Consider the following 21,261-nt stretch of genomic DNA (forward strand, 5'->3'; position numbering starts at 1 on the left):
CAAACCCTTCTGCACCACATGCAAGGTGTGCTTCTTCAGCCTTGCTGTCTCTAACATCCAATAATAGTGTGCACATTTAAAAGCAAAAACTACAAAAACAGAACCAAAACTAAACACTACACTGTGCACACAATTCTCCCTGTGCAGAGAGAATATGTGAGAGAAGAAATCACGTGACAGGTGTTGGTCAGATGTGCTACTGAAAGGTGCTCAAATACAAGAAATGGGGAGGGCAATATAAGAACCTATATAGAATAAAATACAAAAGTATATTGCTGTTCTACATAAATATTTCAATTTATAAAATGGAAAAAAACCAAAAAAACCCAAATCAAATGTTAAGGCACATTTTATTAATATTCAGTTGAATTACTAAGAGATTCATGACATTATTCCCCAAAAAATTATTGTATGTTGGATGATGGTGATTTTGAGGGGGCAGCTAAATAAGTAAGTTTTTTTTGTAGCTTTTGTTAAGCTTCATAGTAATGGTTATTTGTCTTGGTGGGTTAAGACTCAGTTTCAAGGATGCAATAATTATAATATTAAACTGGAGTTGGTATCTTCAGATTACATTTTATTGGTGTTTATTCTAGATGGTGCTTTGATGAAACAGTAACTCACTTCATCTACCAGGGAAGACAAAATGACAGCAGTAAGGAATACAAATCTGTTAAAGAAAGGGGCATACACATTGTTTCAGAGCATTGGCTTTTAGAGGTATGGAAGAAATTTATTTTTATTTTCCTCTGAAATGTGAAGGAGAATGGAGACAAGATCAGATGTATTGGACTGACTTTCCATTTTTTAAAAAGCACGTGCATGGGTTTTAATTGTTCATACACAATAGCTGATGCTTTATGCATGCTGCTTTTAATTTGCAGGCTTCATCCTTCTAAATCTTAAATAATTTTCATTGGTGTGCCTTCACCTCGTAGTGACTGTAGAGCTGAAATTGACAATTTCTTCATATATTTGCTTTTCATATCCAATACATTGACTCAGTTTAGCAGAGCTTTTGGTTGAGGTTTCCCTGAACAATAACTTTTTGTTTGCATACGTATTTGCCAATGGGGCAGTGGTAAAGTTAGATTTAGTAGTCATGAAGAAAAATCTTCAGAACTTTTTGGAAAGTAAGAATTTCATACTTACTGTCCTAAGAACTACATGTGCCTCCTGTGTTAGTGTTTGTTTCCAGTAGTATTACTTTTACTGAAATTTTTTATATTTAGTTTTGCATCATGCTATCTAAATTACTCTGTTCTTCCCAAATTTCTCATAATTTCTTATATTTATGAACTTTGTTGCAGAGTGCACAAGAATATAAACGACTTCCCGAATCTCTGTTCCCTCACACTTACAATCCCAAAATGAGTCTGGATATCAGTGCAGTGCAAGATGGCAGACTTTCTTCCAGTAGACTTCCATCAACTGGAAAAATAGCAAAGGCAGTTGAGGTATACGATAAGATGTATTGGATTCATTGGCATTATTTTAATCTAGTTGTTTCACGAACAAAATGAATATAAACTAATACAAATATTGTTATTTAATAATCTCTGGGGTCAAGTTCAGCAGTTATGCAGCTGTAAACTTTCTCTATCCTGGAGACTCCATCAGTTTCTCAGCATTCTAACTCTCTCTTTAAAAAAAAAAAAAAATCTATCTATCTTATTAGAGTGGACGCAGTCTTCAAATCTGAATTGGTATGGTCCTGTGTGTCTTCAGTTAGACATAAACAGTAGGCCTGAGAGTGTGAATTTTATTGAATTTAATAGGATATTAAGTCTCCAGTCTAGTGGGTTTTTTTATTATTTCACTGCTGTGGCAGAAACATTAAGCTAATCTGAGGCTGATAGAGTGGATCTTTGGTTTGTTGGTGGAGCTTTGGTAGAGTTCTTCCTGTCCCCTAAAACACCCCAACATGCTTATCCCTGAACACTGTAGCAAGTTGCTATGTCTTTCGGTTTCAGAATTAGATTGATAAATTCTATATTTTTAACATTCTTAGAGTATTTCAGTGGATGAAAATGACATAGGAGATGTAACTACTAACCAGGTAAAGGAAGCAGTCACAGTAAGGGAGGAGCAAATTGCAGGAAATGAAGCCAAAGGAGGTAAACAAAATATTCTTTGTTTTCTTTTTAAAACAGCTGTGGAAACTACAGTTTTAAATATAAGTATTTTACTATTTTGGGGAAGCTTGAATTTTAAGATCTGGAGGTTTTAGTGTCATTTATTCTCATACCTAAGCACAATGTAGCCAACCAGGCTTCCCTGGAAAAGTGCTGGCTGCTTCTTATTCATAAGTGCTGCAGAGTATGAGGAGAGATGTTTTGTACCCTGCTTTAAAGACACTGGCAAATCCATAAGGAGGACTGACCATCCCTGATGAACTATTGGGCTGTTGTCTTTAGTATTCTAGAATATCTTAAAGACTGGATATTGCTAATTATTTATCATGTGAAGCAAAGACTTAATTGAAAGTATTGCCACATGTGAAAAAATGTACATATCTTTGTCCTGAAAGGGAGCTACATGATTAAACTGTGGCATTCTAAAAATGTAAAATTAAATGGCCTAAGTCTTGTTGTGACTTTCTTTCACTTCAAGTTTTAACCCAGACACTGGAAATGAGGGAGAACTTTCAAAAGCAACTACAGGAGATCATGTCTGCAACATCGATAGTGAAACCACAAGCACAAAGAGGATCGTTGTCAAGGAATGGTTTTGACAGTTCCCCTACCACACCAGATGGCACACGATCTGTGCGTAACGGTCGTAGTAGAGTCTTGGAAGCTCTAAGGTATCATGCTGCATGTAAATGTCTTACTTTGTCTTGCTTTCTTTTACTTGACTTTGACAGTCTTACAAAAATTTGGACAGCAAAAACTAAGTATGTCTAATAACTAGGGCTGTCGATTAATGGCAGTTAACTCTCAATTAACTCAAAAAAATTAATCATGATTAATCGCAGTTTTAATTGCACTGTTAAACATTAGAATACCAATTGAAATTTATTAAATGTTTTGGATGTTTTTCTACATTTTCAAATATATTGATTTCAATTACAACACAGAATACAAAATGTACAGTATATCTGCACTGTAAAAATGATAAATAAAAGAAATATTATTTTTCAATTCACCTCATACGAGTATCGTAGTGCAATCTCTTTATCGTGAAAGCACAACTTACAAATGTAGATTTTTGTTTTGTTACATAACTGCACTCAAAAACAAAATAATGTAAAACTTTAGAGCCTACATTCAGTCCTACTTCTTGTTCAGCCAATCGCTAAGAGAAACTAGTTTGCTTACATTTACAGGAGATAATGCTGCCCGCTTCATATTTACAATGTCACCTGAAAATGAGAGCAGACGTTTGCATGGCACTTTTGTAGCCAGCATTTACAAGGTATTTATTTGCCAGATGTGCTAAACATTCATATGCGCCTTCATGCTTTGACCACCATTCCAGAGGACATGTTTCCATGCTGATGATGCTCGTTAAAAAAAATGTGTTAATTAAATTTGTGACTGAACTCCTTGGGGGAGAATTGTATGTCTCCTGCTCTGTTCTACCCGCATTCTGCCATATATTTCATGTTATAGTAGTCTCGGATGATGACCCAGCATGTTGTTCATTTTAAGAACACTTTCACTGCAGATTTGAGAAAATGCAAAGAAAGTACCAATGAGAGATTTCTAAAGATAGCTACAGCACTCGACTCAAGATTTAAGAATCTGCAGTGTATTCCAAAATCTGGTGGGGACGGGGTGTGCAGCATGCTTTCAGAAGTCTTAAAAGAGCAACACTCCGATGCAGAAACTACAGAACCGAAACCACGAAAACTGAAAATCAACCTTCTGCTTGTAGTATCTGACTCAGATGATTAAAATGAACATGCATTTGTCTGCACTGCTTTGGATCGTTATCGAGCACAACTCATCATCCGAATGGATGCATATCCTCTGGAATGGTGGTTGAAAAATGAAGGGACATTTGAATCTTTAGTGCATCTGGCACGTAAATATCTTGCAACGCCAGCTACAACAGTGCCATGCGAACACCTGTTCTCACTTTCAGGTGACATTGTAAACAAGAAGTGGGCAGCATGATCTTTTGCAAATGTAAACAAACTTGTTTGTCTGAGCGATTGGGTGAACAAGAAATAGGCCTGAGTGGACTTGTAGGCTCTAAAGTTTTACATTGTTTTGTTTTTGAATGCAGTTATTTTTTGTACACAAGTCTACATTTGTAAGTTCAACTTTCATGATAAAGAGATTGCACTACAGTTCTTATATTAAGTTATTTGAAAAATACTATTTATTTTATTTTTACAGTGCAAATATTAATAAAAAATAAAAAGTGAGCACTGTACACTTTGTATTCTGTCTTGTAATTGAAATTAATATATTTTAAAATGTGGAAAACATCCAAAAATATTTATATAAATAGTATTCTATTATTAACAGAGCGATTAATTGCGATTAATTTTTTTAATTGCTTGACAGCCCTGCTAATAACCTTTCAAATATCAGTTGCCATACGATAGCTATAAGTACACTGTTTCATTATGCATTTATACACTTGCAAATGTGAAGATTACTTCTGACTATGAGGCTTTCAAGTATTACACTTGCATTTTGCCACTCATGTAATTAAGTCTGTCTTGTTGCAGTTTAAAATCCATCCCTGATCTGTGGGAATGTAGAAAATATAGCTAAAACCTCCAGTCAAAATGAAAACATTGTTAATTCACCATGGGTGAGATTGCCTTCCAGATCTATCCGTAGTTTCTAAAAAGAACCTAGAATACAGGGCATGTACTTTCCGATGAATTGAGAAGTACTTGATGGGTAAACCAGATGCGGGGAATTAATGATGAAGAGCCTGATTCCTGGTAAATATTGGACATTTCCAATATTTACCACCCAAGAAGCAAGATTGCTCTCTTTTTAACTTTCAAATTTACACCAAGAATATAAGGACAGTAAAGTATGGGATATGCTGATCATGGAACACCTTAGTAGCATGATACGTGCTAAAAATGACCAGTATTGTTCACAGTCACTTTTTCGTAGCCGTGCTGACTGATACCCAGGTAATCAAACTGCCTGACTTATCAATTTTATATTGAAGTTTATTCTTTCTGACCGTGCTATCCAGTAATAAAGATTGTAGTACATTGTTAACAGGATGATAAATACATCCTTGCCCTCAAGTATAATTCATCTATTTTTTTTAAGGAAACTTTATGTGGATTTCGTTTTTTGTTCCTTAGGCAGTCACGGCAAGCAGTGATGGACATAAACACAGAGCCATCACAAAATGAGCAGATTGTTTGGGATGACCCCACTGCAAGAGAGGAGAGAGCAAGGCTCGTCAGCAACTTACAGTGGCCCAATAGTCCTTCACAGTACTCAGAACAAATTCAGACTGATGTAAATAACATGAATGATTCCCCTTTCAGGGAATCCTTCACTGATAGAGAAGTTGCTGAATTAGGTAAGGAGAAAAATACATGTTTAAGCTGGACTGTAGTTAGGGTTATTTGTTACGATGCAATGGCATTCTAGAAGCAAAGGAAAACAACACTATTACATCTGTCTTTTTCAGCTTTAGTGTGTTGTGATCTCTCTAAATGATCTAAACATTTTTCCCTTTTTAATAATGAGGCTCAGGATGAGTGGCAGACCATTATTGGTCTTGTTTTAAAAAGGTAAATAATTTTTTTTTTCATTTTTTTTTAACTCTGCTCTTCCTCCAGAAAGACCCCATGCACCTTTTTGACATCAGTAAGCAGTATGGAGACAGCCTTTGCCTAAAGATAGGTTTTTTTTGTTTTAGGCCCCAATTCTGGAACCCCTGTTCATGTTGAATAGTACAGGCAATCCTCGACTTTACGACATTTGAGTTTTGACGAACGGCATTTATGACGCCTCTACATTGATACCCTGATTCAACTTATGACTTAGGTTTCAAGTTTAAGACGTGTACTTACTAAAGCAAATAACTCCACTGAGCCCACTTGGACCTCTTAATGTGCTTAACGGTTGTAAAATCTTAGTTTTTTAATAGCAGCTGAAGAAGATCCACAATGCTGGGTAAGAATGGAGGTGTAGAAGGATCACCAATGCCCAGAAGCCCCATAAAAATCTGGCAGCAAGTCTGCTGGGGAGATCAGTGGACTAGGATGCAGTCAAGTTATTATTCATATCTTTCTTGCTGTCTTTACAAATGCAGTTGATTACATGCCCTGCCTAGCTATTTCCTTCTATCCCTGCAAGCCTTTTGATCCTGCTGTTAGGAGTGGAGAAGAAGCACAGCTGAGTCATCTACTCTGTTTCCCCTTCCTTCCACTCCATGTACTTAAGAGGCAGTGAATATTCTCCTCTGAGATGGATGGATGGCTTCCTGACTTCCACTCTCCTCTTGACTGCAGGAAAAAGAGCTAGATGTGAGGAGAGGAGTAGAAGCTAGCAGATGGGCAGCCATCAGGTGGCTCTGCAGGAAGAGATCTGTAGTGATGTTTAGCATTCACGTAATGCTTTACGTGTTCAAAGTGCTGTGGAAACATGAATCCTCAGAAAACCTGTGTGACATAAATATTTCTGGTGTTTTTTACAAAATTGGGAAACTGGAACAGAAGTGAATTGAAGGCCCTACTCCTGAGTCATTGACAGGGCTGAGATTAGAATCAGAAGTTCCTGGCTCCTCAGTCCTGTGCTCATTGTCAGACCATGCATGAATACTTCACATGCTGTCATGCTGACCTACACAAACATTGTTCTCCCTTCGCATCCTTCTGCAGCAAGCTTTCTACAGAATGGTGTGTGTGGGAAAGGGGCATTCTTGACACCTCCCATCCCCTTACAGCTCTGTTTGAAGCAGCCTACCTGGAGGATGGTTTCTTTCTCAGTCTTACATGAGAAAGTTGTAGTGATTTAATGAAATTGGTTTATAAAATAATCTAGTTAAATCAATGCAGCCCCCTTATGTGGCCAGTTTGAGTGCTTCATGTCAAGTTATCTTAAGGAATCAATTGGGAAGTAGAGAAACCTCAAGATAGTCAAAAACATGAGGCTTGCAACAGCTCAACTGCTGCTTTGTGATGAAAGGATGTAAATTTTAAGACAGAGAATAAGCAATTGTTTCTGAAAATGCAGAATAAATGTTGTGATGGCATTTGTTTCTTGTTCATTTGGGATTGATACTTTTTTCAATGTTATCATAGTAAAAATTCAAACAAAATCAAGCAACAATGAATTACTATCCACAGCTGTTCATGATTCTGAGGACACAGGTGTGGCAGAGGTACCAAAGCATCCAATATATAATGATCCAAAAACCCCAGTAAAAGATGATCAAGTGATCCCCACACCGCAAGCTCCCAGCATTGCTTTCCCGCTGGCCAACCCTCCTGTGGCTCCACAGCCCAAAACAAAGGTTTGTTATAGCAGCACACTTGTTTTTAAAGGATCATACTTGCACTGTTAAGAAATGACCCAGTGTACTATTAAAATGCACCTAAGACTTGAAGCTGACAGTAAATGTATTCATCAGTTTAACATTTTTTATAGTGGATAATTTCTGTGCAGTGTACTTTTAGTTCCAAATTTTTCATTTCTCCCAAGAGACTCTGAGCAAGTCATAGAAATGTGGGACTGGAAGAGACCTCAAGAGGTGATCTAGTCCATCCCCCTGTGCTGAGGCAGGACCAAGTAAACCTAGACCATCCGTGACACATGTTTGTCCAACCTGTTCGTAAAAACCTACGGTGATGGGAATTCCACAATCTCCCTTGTAAGCCTATTCCGGAACTTTACGCTTATAGTTAGAAAGTTTTTCCTAATAGCTAACCTAAACCTTGAACAACTGTTCTCTTCAGAATAGCCCTTAATATATTTAAAAACTGTTATCAGGTCTCCCCTCTGTCTTCTTTTCTCAGTGCTAAACGTGGCCAGTTTTTTTTTACCTTTCCACATAGATCATGTTTTCTAAACCTTTTATCCTTTTTGTTGTTCTCTAGAGCAGTGGTCACCAGCCGGTCAATTGTGATCGACTGGTCGATCCTAGAGGATCTCCCAGTCGATCGTGATCTCCAGCAGCGCCAGTAAGACGGGCTCCCTGCCTGCCCTGGCCCCACGCTGCTCCTGGAAGTGGCCAGTGCAGCTTGGGGACAGGGGTCTCCCTCTGCATGCTGTACTACCTGCAAGCACTGCACCTGCAGCTTCCATTGTCCGGAAATGGGGAGCTGAGGCCATTGGGAGCTGCAGGGGTGGTGCTTGCAGAGAGGGGCAGCGCGTGGAGCCACATGCTGCCCACCCCCAGGGGACACAGGGGTGCATTGGCCCCTTCCAGGAGCGACATGGGGCCAGGGTAGGCAGGGAGCCTGCCTTAGCGGCAGCCACACTACATCACAAACAGGGAGCCGCTGGAGGTAAGTGCGGCCTGGAGGGAGACCACACCCCAGCCCTGAGCCCTGTCCTGGTGCCAGCACCCCGAACCACTTCCTGCACCCCAAGCCCCAGCCCTGAGCCCTGTCCCGGAGCCAGCACACCGAACCCCTTCCTGCACCCCAAGCCCCAGCCCTGAGCCCCCTCCCAGAGCCAGCACACCAAACCAGCCCTAAGCCCCCTTCCCGAGCCAGCACCCCATACCCCCTCTGCACTCCAAGCCCCAGCCCTGACCCCCCTCCTAGAGCTGGCACCCCCACCCCCTCCTGCATCCAGTACTCTGCCCCAGACCTGACCCCTCTCCCAGAGCCAGCACCTTGTACCTCCTCCTGCACCCCAACGTTGTACCCCAGGCCGGAACCCCCCACCCCCCACACACACACAAACTTCCTCCCAGAGCTTGCACCCCTCACCCCCTCCTGCACCCCAATCCTGTGCCCCAGGTTCATCCCAGAGCCTCCTCCCACACTGCGAACCCCTCAGCTCCAGCCCAGAGCCTGCATCCTGCCCCAAACCCCTACCAAAGCCCGGTGAAAGTCAGTGAGGCTGAGAAAGAGCAAGTGAGTGGGGTGGGGCTCTGGGGAAGAGCCGGGGCCTTGGGGAAGGGCTGGGGCCTCAGGGAAGGGGTAGATCCTGTGTTGCCCTTAAATTCAAAAAGTGATCTTGGGCTTAAAAAGGTTGGAGACCGCTGCTCTAGAGGATGTTACTTTCAAAAAGAAAAACATCATTTTAATCCACTTTCTTGTCATGTTAATGAAATAGATTTTTGTAGGCAGAGGTGGGGTCAGGCTTGGGGGTTCTGTAGTGTTTTAGAGCCCCTTTAATGACTGACAATAATGGGGAGAAGTTCTTTTTGATTAATCATTTGGGTAGTATGTTGCATTAATACTTACAAATAAGCTGTCGGTGCTGAAAATCTGTAGCAAATTCACAAAGGGCTATGGAAAATTAATCTAGCCTTTATTTCACTAGTCCTTTGTATAACTTTGTTGCTTGATCTTTTCAACAGGCATGTGTGTTCAGTGGCATATTTCCTCACACTAGTAAATAAACTTTGTTTGGAATGTGTAACTGTTTTCTCTCATCCAGGCTTGCCAGTCCTACAGTGGGTTTCCCCTCTACTTTTCACTTTAAGGCAAGACCAGACCTGTCAATCATCAGGCAGGGGCTTAGTTTTTCCCTTTTGGAAAACTCAGTTTGATCTTCCTGGCGGCAGCTGCAGGCACTTTCCAGACCTCCTCCTTGCAAACTACAGGGCACAGAGGAAAAACTATTAAATTGCCAGGTTGATTCCAGGTTTTTCTTCACTGTGTTCTTTCTACAGCCTACTGTGAACACCACCCCATGATGAGCAGAAGCCCAAAGAGAAAAGGTGCCTGTTATGCTCATCTCTCCTATAACCTTGCTGGGCAGGAGCAGTTTGCATTGTTTTGTTCTCAGGAGCAGCCTCTGCCCTTCTGCTCGAGATTTTAAGCCTCAGCACTAACCCCCTAATATGGAACGGTAGCAACAATTTCTTCAGTTTTGGCATGTGCACCCACTAGCACAGTGCAGATTGTGGCGTGGCATGGCATAAGAGGAATGATCCTCCTTTGACACCCTGCAACCAGGTGACCCTAGCAGTGGTATAGAAATGAACAGACACTTTTGGTGGTGAGGGATTCCAGCAGCAGTGATATGGTATTTCACAGGTCTCTGGAAAGAGTTCTCGCATCATTCTGCACAAAACCCAAGGCGCACATACAAATCAATTTAAAAACTACCTGGTGAGAATATCTTTGGGTTGTTTCTATAGTACCCAGCAGTAAAGGCAAAACAGCAGCATATGAAAAGTGAAGGAGCACAACTTGACAGGAAAGATCAAAGCCCATCCAAAAATAGGCAGTATCAGTTTCCTGGATTGAAAAATCCATCTATGAAGAGGTCTGGACGGAAGCACCCTGGCATGCTATAAGGTAGATGTATAGGCTTCATTGGATGCTATCTTTGGCAGCAGGGTATTACATGCTGTGGTAGCCCTGACAATTTTTCTTGACACATTTTTGACTTTTAAATAATTACTTGAAGCCCTCTGGGATTTTGTTTGCTGATAGAATCCCACTGTAGGAATAGAAAGCTTGGATAAGAGAGATAGGGAGGTACATTTGGTATTTGATGTGTCAGTGCATCCAGCTTGCCATTCCATCAATTAGAATGAAAAAGTCATTTTCATGACAGATTATTAAACTGTGCCCTATAGATGGGAACCAGGGGAGGTTAAGTGTTAGGTTGACTTTGAATATTAGAATACTATGTATTTTTCAACTTTGGATGCAGTCTGCTTGACTGGAAGCCAAACCCTTGTCTAGTGACTAACTCTGGTTCCTGCCTTCTCAAACCTCACAGCAGATAGAAATCCCAATGTAGAAAACCTTGAATACTCGAGAGAAATAGTTGAGTCTTGAATTTAACTTTCTACGCAACTCTCCCTATAACTTTTGTCATATTCCAGGCTATTACAGTAGATGAGAAGGTTGATGAAGAACCAGAAAAACCGCGCAAATTCCAGCTGTCTTCACTTAATCCTCAAGAGCGAATCGATTACTGCCATCTGATTGAGAAACTAGGTAGCCAGATGTTTGTAAAACTTCTAAAGTTTGTTTGTTTGGGGCTTTGGGGGCTGAAAAGGGGCCTCTGTTAATGCGTTCCTAATCTAAATCTAAGGTTTCAGACCTGTAGCTCTCAAGATGCTTTGGCTAGGTCTTCACTGGCAAAGAAGGGTAAGGTGTGTATTCCACCAGGGATAATATGTGTTAGCTATCACATTGTAAAAACACAGTGGAGACAAGGCACTTGAGTTTTACTGTGAGATAAACTAGGTGAGGTCAAGACCAGGCAGGGGTATAGTGCTGACCTCGCGTACTTTACAAAAACTGAAATGCCTTGTCTTCCCTGGGTTTTTTTACCTCAGAATAGCTAATGCACCTTAGTTACCCAGAGGTAAAAAGTAAACCTTTTTTAGCACTGAAACAAGGCCTTGTGGTTCTATCACTATGTTTTTTTTATTTGAAGTTATCATAGACTTTAAGTCTTTAAGGTCAGAAGGGACCATCGTGATCATCTAGTCTGACCTCCGGCACATTGCAGGCCACAGAATCTCACCCATTCCTGAAATAGACCCTAACCTGGCTGAGTTCCTGAAGTCCTCAAATCCTGATTTAAAGACTTCAAGTTGCAAACAATTCACCATTTACACTACTTTAAACCTGTAAGTGATCTGTGACCCATGCTGCTGAGGAAGGCAAAAACCCCCCAGCGGCTTAGCCAATCTGACCTAGGGGAAAATTCCTTCCAGACCCCAAATATGGCGATCAGTTAGACCCTGAGCATCTGGGAAAAACCAACCAGGCAGATATCTGAAAAAGAATTCTCTGTAGTAACTCAGAACTCTCCCTATCTAGTGTCCCATCTCCAGCAGTTGAGGATTTTTGCTACTGGCAGTCACCGATGGGCCACATGCCATTGTAGGCAGTCCCATCATACCATCTTCTCCATAAACTTACTAAGCTCAGTCTTGAAGCCATAAAGGTTTTTTTGCCCCATTGTTCCCCTTGGAAGACTGTTCCAGAACTTCACTCCTCTCTGGTGGTTAGAAACCTTTGTCTTATTTCGAGCCTAAACTTACCACCGAAAGGGTGATGTTTTTTATCGACTGGGAATTGCTGTGTGGGATTCTTCTGCAGAAAATTCCCTCTTTTTGCTTAGGAGCCTGCCTGCTCTCCACTGGTGTTTCTCCCCTTTCTTCTAAGTTCCCAAGGCTTTTTTCTACCTTTTTTCAAGCATTCTGGTGCCAAAGTGGCTATGCATGAGTTACAGTGGTACTGCCTTCTATCAAAGCTAGCTCCCCCTTTGCCTTCTGTGCACGAGGTTATATCAGTTAATGGCAAGGCTTTCTGCCTAGATTCTAGTGTGCATAGCATTGAGTTTAAGTATGAATTATAAAATAGTTCCTCATTTATTCAATTGACGTTTCTCTGGTAGACCCTTCCTTGAAATAACGTGAATTGCATTCACTCCCGTGTTTCAAGGTGGACTGGTGCTTGAGAAGCAGTGCTTTGATCCAAGTTGTACACACATCATTGTGGGACATCCTCTTCGAAATGAGAAATACTTGGCCTCGATGGCTGCTGGAAAGTGGGTGCTTCATCGTTCCTACCTGGAGGCATGCAGAGCAGCCTGCTGCTTTGTACAGGTTCATAACTCTATTAGTGATACATCAGTTGTTACATCTCCTTTGCTGTTTTAATTTTAGTAATAAAATGCTTTTAAAGTCTCTACTACAGCTAATGGCAGAAACTTAAGGACAGAATTCTCAAGCGACAAGTGATTTTCAGTGCCCAATTCTTGGCATACTAAAGAGATCTGATTTTCAGAAATTGCTCAGCACTCAGTCTCCCTCTGAAAATCAGTCCCTTTCCAGCTGTCTGAAGTTGGTCCTCCAACAGCGGAGGCACCCATAATCACTAGTCACTTTTGATAATTTAGAATGAAGTGCCTTAGGTAAATTATAAGTGCAATTGAAAATAATGGGATGGATCCTTTTATGCCAGGAATTAAATCCTTATCCTATAGTTTATAAGCATAACAGTCTAAATAACCAAACTCCTCCTTGTCTTTCTTTTCAGTTTTGTATTTTCTTTTTTATGTGCAGTTGAATCTATAATTAGTGATACTCTAAAATATCTTTGGTATCTTTAGTAGTGCTCTGAAACCACTTAATTAATTATTGTAATTAATTCAGCATGTCTGTGTACTCTGCAGGAAACCAGTCTCCATTTCATAGTTCTCCAGGGTCTAGCAGCTCTTTTGACTTGGCTGACTTACAAAGTTTTGTTTTCTGTTTTTTTGTTTTTTGTTTAATCTGTATGAATAAAAATAAATCACTTGTATTGTTCAGGAAGAAATCTTATTAAATTCAGAGAGAGAGGGGGATTGTGAGTAAGTGATGGTCGCTTTCACGCTCTGTTGCTTAGTGGTTACATTCCATTGTCTCTAACCACAAAAGGAACCATAGCTGCCTGGAGATAATTTAGGGTAATGAAAAGACTGAGTTTATTTAAAATCTAAGTGAAAGGCTCTATACACGTAGGGAAAAATTACAAATATTTAACCAGGAGCCACTATATTTAATTTTAATAACTACTGCTGTGCTTTCTGTCAGGTAAAATTGATGTGCAAAGCTAGTGTGTTCTTGTTTTTATTTTTTAATTTCTGGCTGTTGGTGTGTCTATAATTGTTTTAGGAGGAAGATTATGAATGGGGAAGTAACTCCATACTCAATGTTTTGTCTGGAATCAATGTAAACCAAAAGAAACTAGCACTTGCAGCAATGAGATGGAGGAAAAAAATCCATAAAAGGAGGCAGGAAACTGGCATCATTGAGGTATTTGGAAACATATGAAGTGTAACCTCTTGATATTGGGAGGGAGGCGCTGTAATGGGATGTGCTCCAAGAAACCCAGAGTCTGTGCCAAGAGAGGGTTACCTGCTTTGTTCTTTTAAAAACAAAGCATCCTAGCTGGATCCATACTAATGTAATCTCTCTTTTTCCTAAATGCTTTTATTGTCAGCATTGAATATTATTAGCATTGAAGATTAATTAATGGTCTTTGTCCCCTCTTGGCACTGGTGACTGCAATAACTCCCATTGCTAACTAGCATGCAAACTGGAAATCCTAATACTTAAATAACTGCTTCATTGTTTTTTAAATGACTAAATCATTATCCTTTAACGTTATGATTCTAAACAACTCCGACACCTGTATTTGCCATCATGCAGTTGTCTTAGGGTAAAATTTTCAGAAGTACTTAAGTGACTTACGAGCTTAAGGAGCTCTATCGACTTTTGAGACTTTGTCTCAAGTGTCTAAATCACTCTTGAAAATGGGACTTAGCCTCCTAAGTCACTAGGCACCTTTGAATTTTTACCCTTAGTAATCAAACAAACAAGTCACCAGTAAAGGACTGAGAACTGCATCTTGCAAAATAGGGGTGCACGACCACAGAAACCAGTGGTTAAGGGGTGCTTATTAGCGTCTTGCCAGGAGCATTAGGGCTATGCTTGATTTGTGTATATATTTACGTTGACATTTTAAACAAAAGTGAATGTACATAACCCTAATATTTTGTTGTACTCCAAGCCTTCCTGAAACACACTAGAATATACTTGATATGAGAGTTCATCTGCACTTAATCAGCTTTATTGTTTCATCCTACAGTTAACTAGGAGTGGGTAGCCAGGTGAAATGTTGTATGACCCTGTGGGCTGGAATTTGGCCCCTGGCTTACATGTTGTGCATCCCTGCTGTTATTTAAAAAAAAAAAAAAAAAAAACCTCCCCTGGATGGTGTGTATGTGATAAATCTTGCCTCACAGAATGTTCCTGAGTGGGGTATAATTAGCTTTTAGGTTTTTCATAGAACCCTGTTCTTTTTAAAAACTGAATATTTTATGTAGGGGGCATTTAGTGGCTGGAAAGTGATTTTGAATGTTGACCAAACTAAGGAAGCAGGATTCAAACGTCTTCTTCAATCAGGAGGAGCAAAGGTATGTGACTTAAAAAAAAATTCCATTCAATAAATTACTTTAAGATCATCTTAATAGACACTGATGTTTTGGTTGGTTGGTGGTTGTCGTTGATGTAATGGTAGTACCAAGAGGCCCTGTTGTGCTAGGCACTGTAAATGCAAGTAGGAAGAGGCAGTCCTTGACACAAATTACTTATTATCTAAATAGACAAGGCAGACAAAGGAAGTTGTGATGTTCCCCTTTACAGGTGGGGAACTGAGGCACAAAGAGTAAGTAACTTTCCCAAGCTCTCACAGGAAGTCTGTGGCAGTGATGGGATTTGAACCTAGAGCTTCTGGGTCCCAGTCTGTTGCCCTAACAAGATGATCACCCTTCCTCTCATTGGAATGTAAATTATTTTGTAGAATGAGGCTGTACTTGGTACGCAGTTTTCTGATGACATACTGTGGATGTGATGGAGATTAGTGAGTACATAATCTGTAAAACATGTACACAATTACCAAGATAAATACAAAAATAAAAAGGACTTTCTGTTGTGTTTAAATCTGTAGGTACTGCCAGGTCATTCTCTACTTCTCTATAAAGAAGCTACTCACCTTTTTGCTGATTTCAGTAAACTGAAGCCAGATGATGCCAGAGTTAATGTACTGGAAGCTGCTGCCCAAGGAGTGAACTGCTTGAAACCAGAATACATTGCTGACTACCTCATACAGGTGTGCATATTAGGGGTATTATGTACCATTTGTTTGCTTTGAAGAAAACAGTCCACATCTAGATCATCAAATATATGTAAATAATGTTTATTAAAGTACACTGCTTCACCCATTGATTCATTGAATGAAAACTATTGTATGTAAGGAGGGCAGAGAGCTGCTTGGCATTTGCTTGTAATGAAACAGAATTTTGATGTCTATATTCCAATTTTAGATCTTTATAGCGGGTTTGCCCATAATTCTGATCATAAGATCTAATGTTAATATTCTTGTGCTGAGTTTCCAATTCTGGCCACTAAAGAATGACAGAGGTTTGTTTCAGTGTTGGAAGTGGATATAGAGCATTGTTTTAGCTAGATGGTTTTTAGAATACACTAAATTATGTGTGCGTGACCTTGAGATTTACATGGGATGCATTTTGCATCAGGATTCTGATAAATTTTTGATAATTCCATGCCAAACCAGAAAAGTTTTAAAACTATTTCAATGTGTCAGAATCAGGATATGTTTAATAACTCCTTCATATGGTGTCTCAGAATGATGACTCTCTTTTAATTTTAGTTGGCTGCTAAAGGAGGGTCAATCAGAATATTTTTTCTAATACTGTCTAGCTAAACAAATAGATTTGAGTAAACCACTTTTTTCTTTTGAAGGAGCTTCCTCCTCCCATGGAGGGTTACTGTCTGCCAGAAGCTGTTTCTTATCTTCAAAATAGCAAAGAACTGGGAATTGGATTATCTCAGAAGAGAAAAGCACCTGGAGAAACAAGCAAAGTCAAACGATCCAGAATACACTGAGGGGATTTTCCATTTTTAATTCTTGTATTTTAAATTCCTATTTTATGAATATTTTGCCAATCTCAATGCTGAAAAAATTAAAAGCTTTTTTTAATTTAATTTTGAATGTAACGTACTTTAAAGTTTCCTTGTGTTTAGTTTGCTGTAATATTAGTTGGAAAGATTGCTTTACTCTATTAGTGGCACCTAATGACACCATCCACATTTGTACAAGAAAATATTTTGTCTACTTAATATTTTGATCACTGAGGCTTTCAGTTCACTTAGGGACATCAGCCTATAATAAAAACTAAGAATTTTTGGGGTCTTTTCTTTACTTTGAAGTCAAGATAGTATCAGTTAGTAAGGATGCTGCTGGGTTTGCCATAGGATGATAGAATCTTATATATGCATGAGCTTCCCCACCAATCTATATATATTTTTGGAAGGGTAAGGGAAGAAGCAGATGTGGGAAAGGAAAGATAACATTTTCTAAATTCATTGTGAAGAGGGAGTGCACACCGAGACTAATAAAACACTGCTATACAATCTTTAATCTGGGAATCTCAGAGCACTTTACAAATGTTAATTAATTATTCCAACAAACCTGTGTGGTAGGTAACTAGTAATACCCCAGTTTCACAGAGAAGGAGGAGAGCTGATACAGGGATGAAGTTACTCCATTGAGGTTCCAACTTAAGTCTGTGATAGAGCTGGAAATGCGGGAGTTCTAACTACTGATATTTCATTAGCAGGGTGTCTCTGTATCATATACAGAAGTGGGTATTTCACCCTGGGATCTGTCTGGTTAGCAGAGCCTGTCCACCTAGAAACTAGAGAGGAGTCACTTTCTAATAATTGTCTAACAGCTTACACTTAAGAGACAGTGGCAGAGACAGACACACACACACACACAGAAGGATGTGGGCTGGCTGAGAGAATGTAAATTGATTGTTTTGTTCCTGTAACAAATTAGATAAGATGAAAGTCTGTTTCACTCTAAACTGAGACTAAATATGCAGATGGATTGTTTGTTTTAAAATATTTTTTCTCTAATGTTTTTTTCTTCCAACTGCTAAATACTTTAAGAAGGACGTTGGTCAATGTCACAGGTTCCTGAAGGGAGGAGCCACAACTACCTAAAACCCAGTCAGACCTGCAGAGTGATAAGTGGTTAGCATAAATAGGGTCTAAATGTGAAAAAATCAGATTCTACCCCAACCCAGGTTAAGGCAAAAGACCCAACAACAGAGAAGAGTGCTGTCAGAGACAAGACAGGAGAGAGGTGCAGCTAGTCCTTTAACCAGGACAGGCAATTTTAAAAATAATAGCTTCTCTCTCTAGTGTCACAGTGAGCATAAGATCAGAAATCAGGCAGATAGCAGGCACTGGGTGCAATTTCTGTTGTCGCCCAAGTTATCCCTCTGACTCTTCATTGCTGTTAACTCACATTTAGCCAAGACTGTTCTATTGCACATCTTGGTCCAATATATTTAATCTTTTCATGCAGTCTTATTAGTGAGATGCTGCACTACAGTCTTGCATGGCTGTAACAAAACTTAATTAAAAAAATACAACTAGTTGAAACCTGGCTGAAAATGTTAAAATAGGTCTATATATTAATCAAAGCTTAGCAGAGGAAGTAGGTGATAAGTACTTACACATTTGAGAAGTATAATGGAATTGCTTATGTTGGTAAAAGAACATTATCAGCTGTTACCAATATGTTAGCACTAAAGCACTCTACAACTTTGAAAATATTAGTGATGCTGGTGTTAGCAGCTACCGCATCCTGTCGATTACACAAAAAGCTGAGATTGCATTTTTAAGGTGAGCACTGGATTCAGTATTCATTTAGGGAATTGACTATCATAAGAAAGCACATGCCTTGACATTTGGAATGATACACAAAATAAAAAGCCAAGACACTATGGGGAATTGTGATGTTTCAAGACCAATAAGATGTGGACTTTCCCTAAAGAGCTGACAGTTGCAGGACCTGATTCTGACAGTTTACTCAAATTTACCATCAAGCTCTAAGTTAAGACAAGAGGACGAGCAGAGAGACTGCATTGAAGGGACACTTCAGCTGTGCTGCTTGGGTGGAGTAAGTGGGGGAATGAGAGAGAAGGTAAAGTGAGAACTTAATTAGACTGGTCCTTGAGGGTAAGAATGATGTAGAAGGCAGTGAAAAAACTGGAAAAGCTGAACATGGCTACCGTCAGAGCAACAAACCCCACATATACCATTAAAAATGTGTCTGTAAAAGTTAAGGGAGACCAGACTGGGGAGGAATTTACAATAGTTAAGATGAAGGACAAGGGCCTGAATGACACTTTTTGTGGTGGGAACAGAGAAGAATGGATGGATTCTGGAAATGTAGAGGAAAAACCAGCAGGGTTTAGTGGCAACAGCAATGTGAGGGAAGGAATAAAAAAATGAAACCAAGATTGTGTGCCCATTGAATAGGGAGCTAATAGAAAAGAGGGAAGAGTCGGGGGGAAAGCTGAGTTCAGTTTTTGTCCAAGTTGAGTTACCTGCAAGACACTAGAGTGGATGTTCCAGGTGCAAAGATATTTCTGATTTCCCTGTGTAAGGTACTGGAATGGCAATGGAAGGTACTACCTGGAGACAACATGTACTAGGAGAATAGGAGAATAGGAGAGGGCCAGTGAAGGCTCTAAAGCATGTTGACAGAGGAAGAAAGTCTAAAGGATCTGTCAGAAAGGTGAGGTAAGAAAAGCAAGTGCCATGAGATCTGAACTGCATTTAGTGCTCCTAAAAGGTGCTGGTCTAAGCAGCTGAAGTTGTCTCTCTCGACAGAAATGGGGCACCATGGGGTCTTTGATCTGAAGCCAGGACCTCTAGTTGAAAGTCTCATGTCTCGTTTTTGCTTGATCTCAAACACCAACAATAGTGGTCTAACTGGCACTGCAGTCACTAACTTATTTTACATACCACCTATGAAATGTTTACAAGGGCAGATTTGAACCAGTGACTGGTTGCAGCAGTCATGGGTTAAGAGGGAATGTCCTCTCATGGATCATTAATTGGTTAAAAGACAGGAAACAAAGGGTAGGAATAAATGGTCAGTTTTCAGAAGGGAGAGATAAATAGTGGGATTCTCCCAAGGATCTGTACTGGGAGCAGTGCTGTTCAACATATTTATAAATGATCCAGAAAAAGGGGTAAATAGTGAGGTGGCAAAGTTTTCAGAAGATGCAAAATCACTCAACCGGTCAGTCCAAAGTAGACTGCGAAGAGTTACAAAGGGATCTCACAAAACTGGGTGACTGGGCAACAAAATAGCAGATGACATTCAACGTTGTTAAATGCAAAGTAATGCACATTGGAAAACATAATCCCAACTACATATACAAAATGATGGGGGTCTAAATTAGTTGTTACCGCTCAAAAAAAAAAAAAAAAATCTTGGCATCCTTGTGAATAGTTCTCTGAAAACATTTGCTCCATGTCCAGTGGCAGTCAAAAAAGCTAACAAGATTAGGTATAGTTAATAAGATAAATATATTGTCACTATATAAATCCATGGTACACCCACACTTTGAATACTGCATGCAGTTCTGGTCCCGCCCCCTCAAAAAAATTATTAGAAATGGAAAAAATACAGAGGAGGGCAACAAAAATGATCATAGGTATGGAACAGCTTCCATATGAGAAAAGCTTAAAAAGACTGGGACTATTCAGCTTGGAAAAGAGACTAAGGGGGGGATATGCTTTAGGTCTATAAAATCATGAATGGTGTGGAGAAAGTGAATAAGGAAGTGTTATTTACTCCTTCTCATAATACAAGAACCTGGGGGCCTCCCAACGAAATTAATAGGCAGCAGGTGTAAAACAAACTAAAGGAAGCACTTCTTCACACAATGCACAGTCAACCTGTGGAAATGAGGGGATGTTGTGAAGACAAACGATAACTGGGTTCAAAAAAGAATTTGTTAAGTTCATAGGTAAGTCCATCAATGGCTCTTAGTCAAGTGGTCAGGGATGCAACCCCATGCTCTGGTTGTCCGTAAGCCTCAGACTGCCAGATACTTTGACTAGACAATGGGATGTTCTGGTCATTCCCTTGTGAAGCATCTGGCATTGGCCACGGTCAGAAGGCAGGATATTGGGCTAGATGGACCACTGGTCTGATGTGGTAAGGCTGTTGTAATGGTTTAAGGTTTCCATATTGCAATAGCAATTCCACATTCCACTTTCGCACAATGCAATTTTAGAATTATAGGAATGTAATATCTAAGGTACTTACATGGCCTCCAACATGAGATTATCTGAGTGCCTCACAAGCTTCAAAGGTAGTTATTCTCACAACACCCTTATGAGATAGTACTTCCCTATTATCCCCATTTTAGAATCAGGAAACTGAGGCACAGAGAGATTGACCTGTTCAAAATCACACAGGAAGTCTATGGCAGAGCAGGAAATTAAACCCAGGTCTTCCAACTCACAGGCTTATGTCTTAACCACTAGACCATCCTTCCTCACAACAATACTGCACACTTTTGAAGTGTGAGTTTTAAAATGTGATAAAACAGAAAAAAATCACTTAAGTGACTGAAATCTAGTAAATCCTTTGCCTAACTCTTAACCTGTGCACATAATTTTTTAATTACAATATCAGAATCAACTACGGTAAAGGTGTCCTAACCAATACTGCCGGACAGGCTATTTAACAAGATAAACAGGCTTGAGGAAGTAAAATCAATCTGAAAACAGAAG

At 39.8% G+C, this 21,261-nt stretch overlaps 1 protein-coding gene across 2 annotated transcripts in view; it reads left to right on the plus strand.

The window, feature by feature from the left end:
* Positions 1 to 16,839, plus strand: part of TOPBP1 (DNA topoisomerase II binding protein 1) — a 46,257-nt gene extending 29,418 nt beyond the window's left edge. The window contains exons 17-28 of one of the 2 annotated variants that reach the window (XM_077811148.1): positions 597 to 720; positions 1,311 to 1,457; positions 2,012 to 2,117; positions 2,614 to 2,806; positions 5,288 to 5,511; positions 7,241 to 7,452; positions 10,954 to 11,068; positions 12,530 to 12,693; positions 13,744 to 13,884; positions 14,958 to 15,047; positions 15,581 to 15,742; positions 16,396 to 16,839. In XM_077811148.1, coding sequence (XP_077667274.1) covers positions 597 to 720; positions 1,311 to 1,457; positions 2,012 to 2,117; positions 2,614 to 2,806; positions 5,288 to 5,511; positions 7,241 to 7,452; positions 10,954 to 11,068; positions 12,530 to 12,693; positions 13,744 to 13,884; positions 14,958 to 15,047; positions 15,581 to 15,742; positions 16,396 to 16,539 — 1,822 coding nt within the window. In that variant the 3' untranslated portion in view covers positions 16,540 to 16,839. The remainder of the gene's footprint in view (positions 1 to 596; positions 721 to 1,310; positions 1,458 to 2,011; positions 2,118 to 2,613; positions 2,807 to 5,287; positions 5,512 to 7,240; positions 7,453 to 10,953; positions 11,069 to 12,529; positions 12,694 to 13,743; positions 13,885 to 14,957; positions 15,048 to 15,580; positions 15,743 to 16,395) is intronic. The other variant, XM_077811149.1, reaches the window with a different exon arrangement.
* Positions 16,840 to 21,261: the final 4,422 nt, after the last annotated feature.

The sequence above is a fragment of the Eretmochelys imbricata genome, chromosome 2 (genome assembly GCF_965152235.1).
Source record: "Eretmochelys imbricata isolate rEreImb1 chromosome 2, rEreImb1.hap1, whole genome shotgun sequence".
In the NCBI taxonomy this organism is placed as follows: Eukaryota; Metazoa; Chordata; order Testudines; family Cheloniidae; genus Eretmochelys; species Eretmochelys imbricata.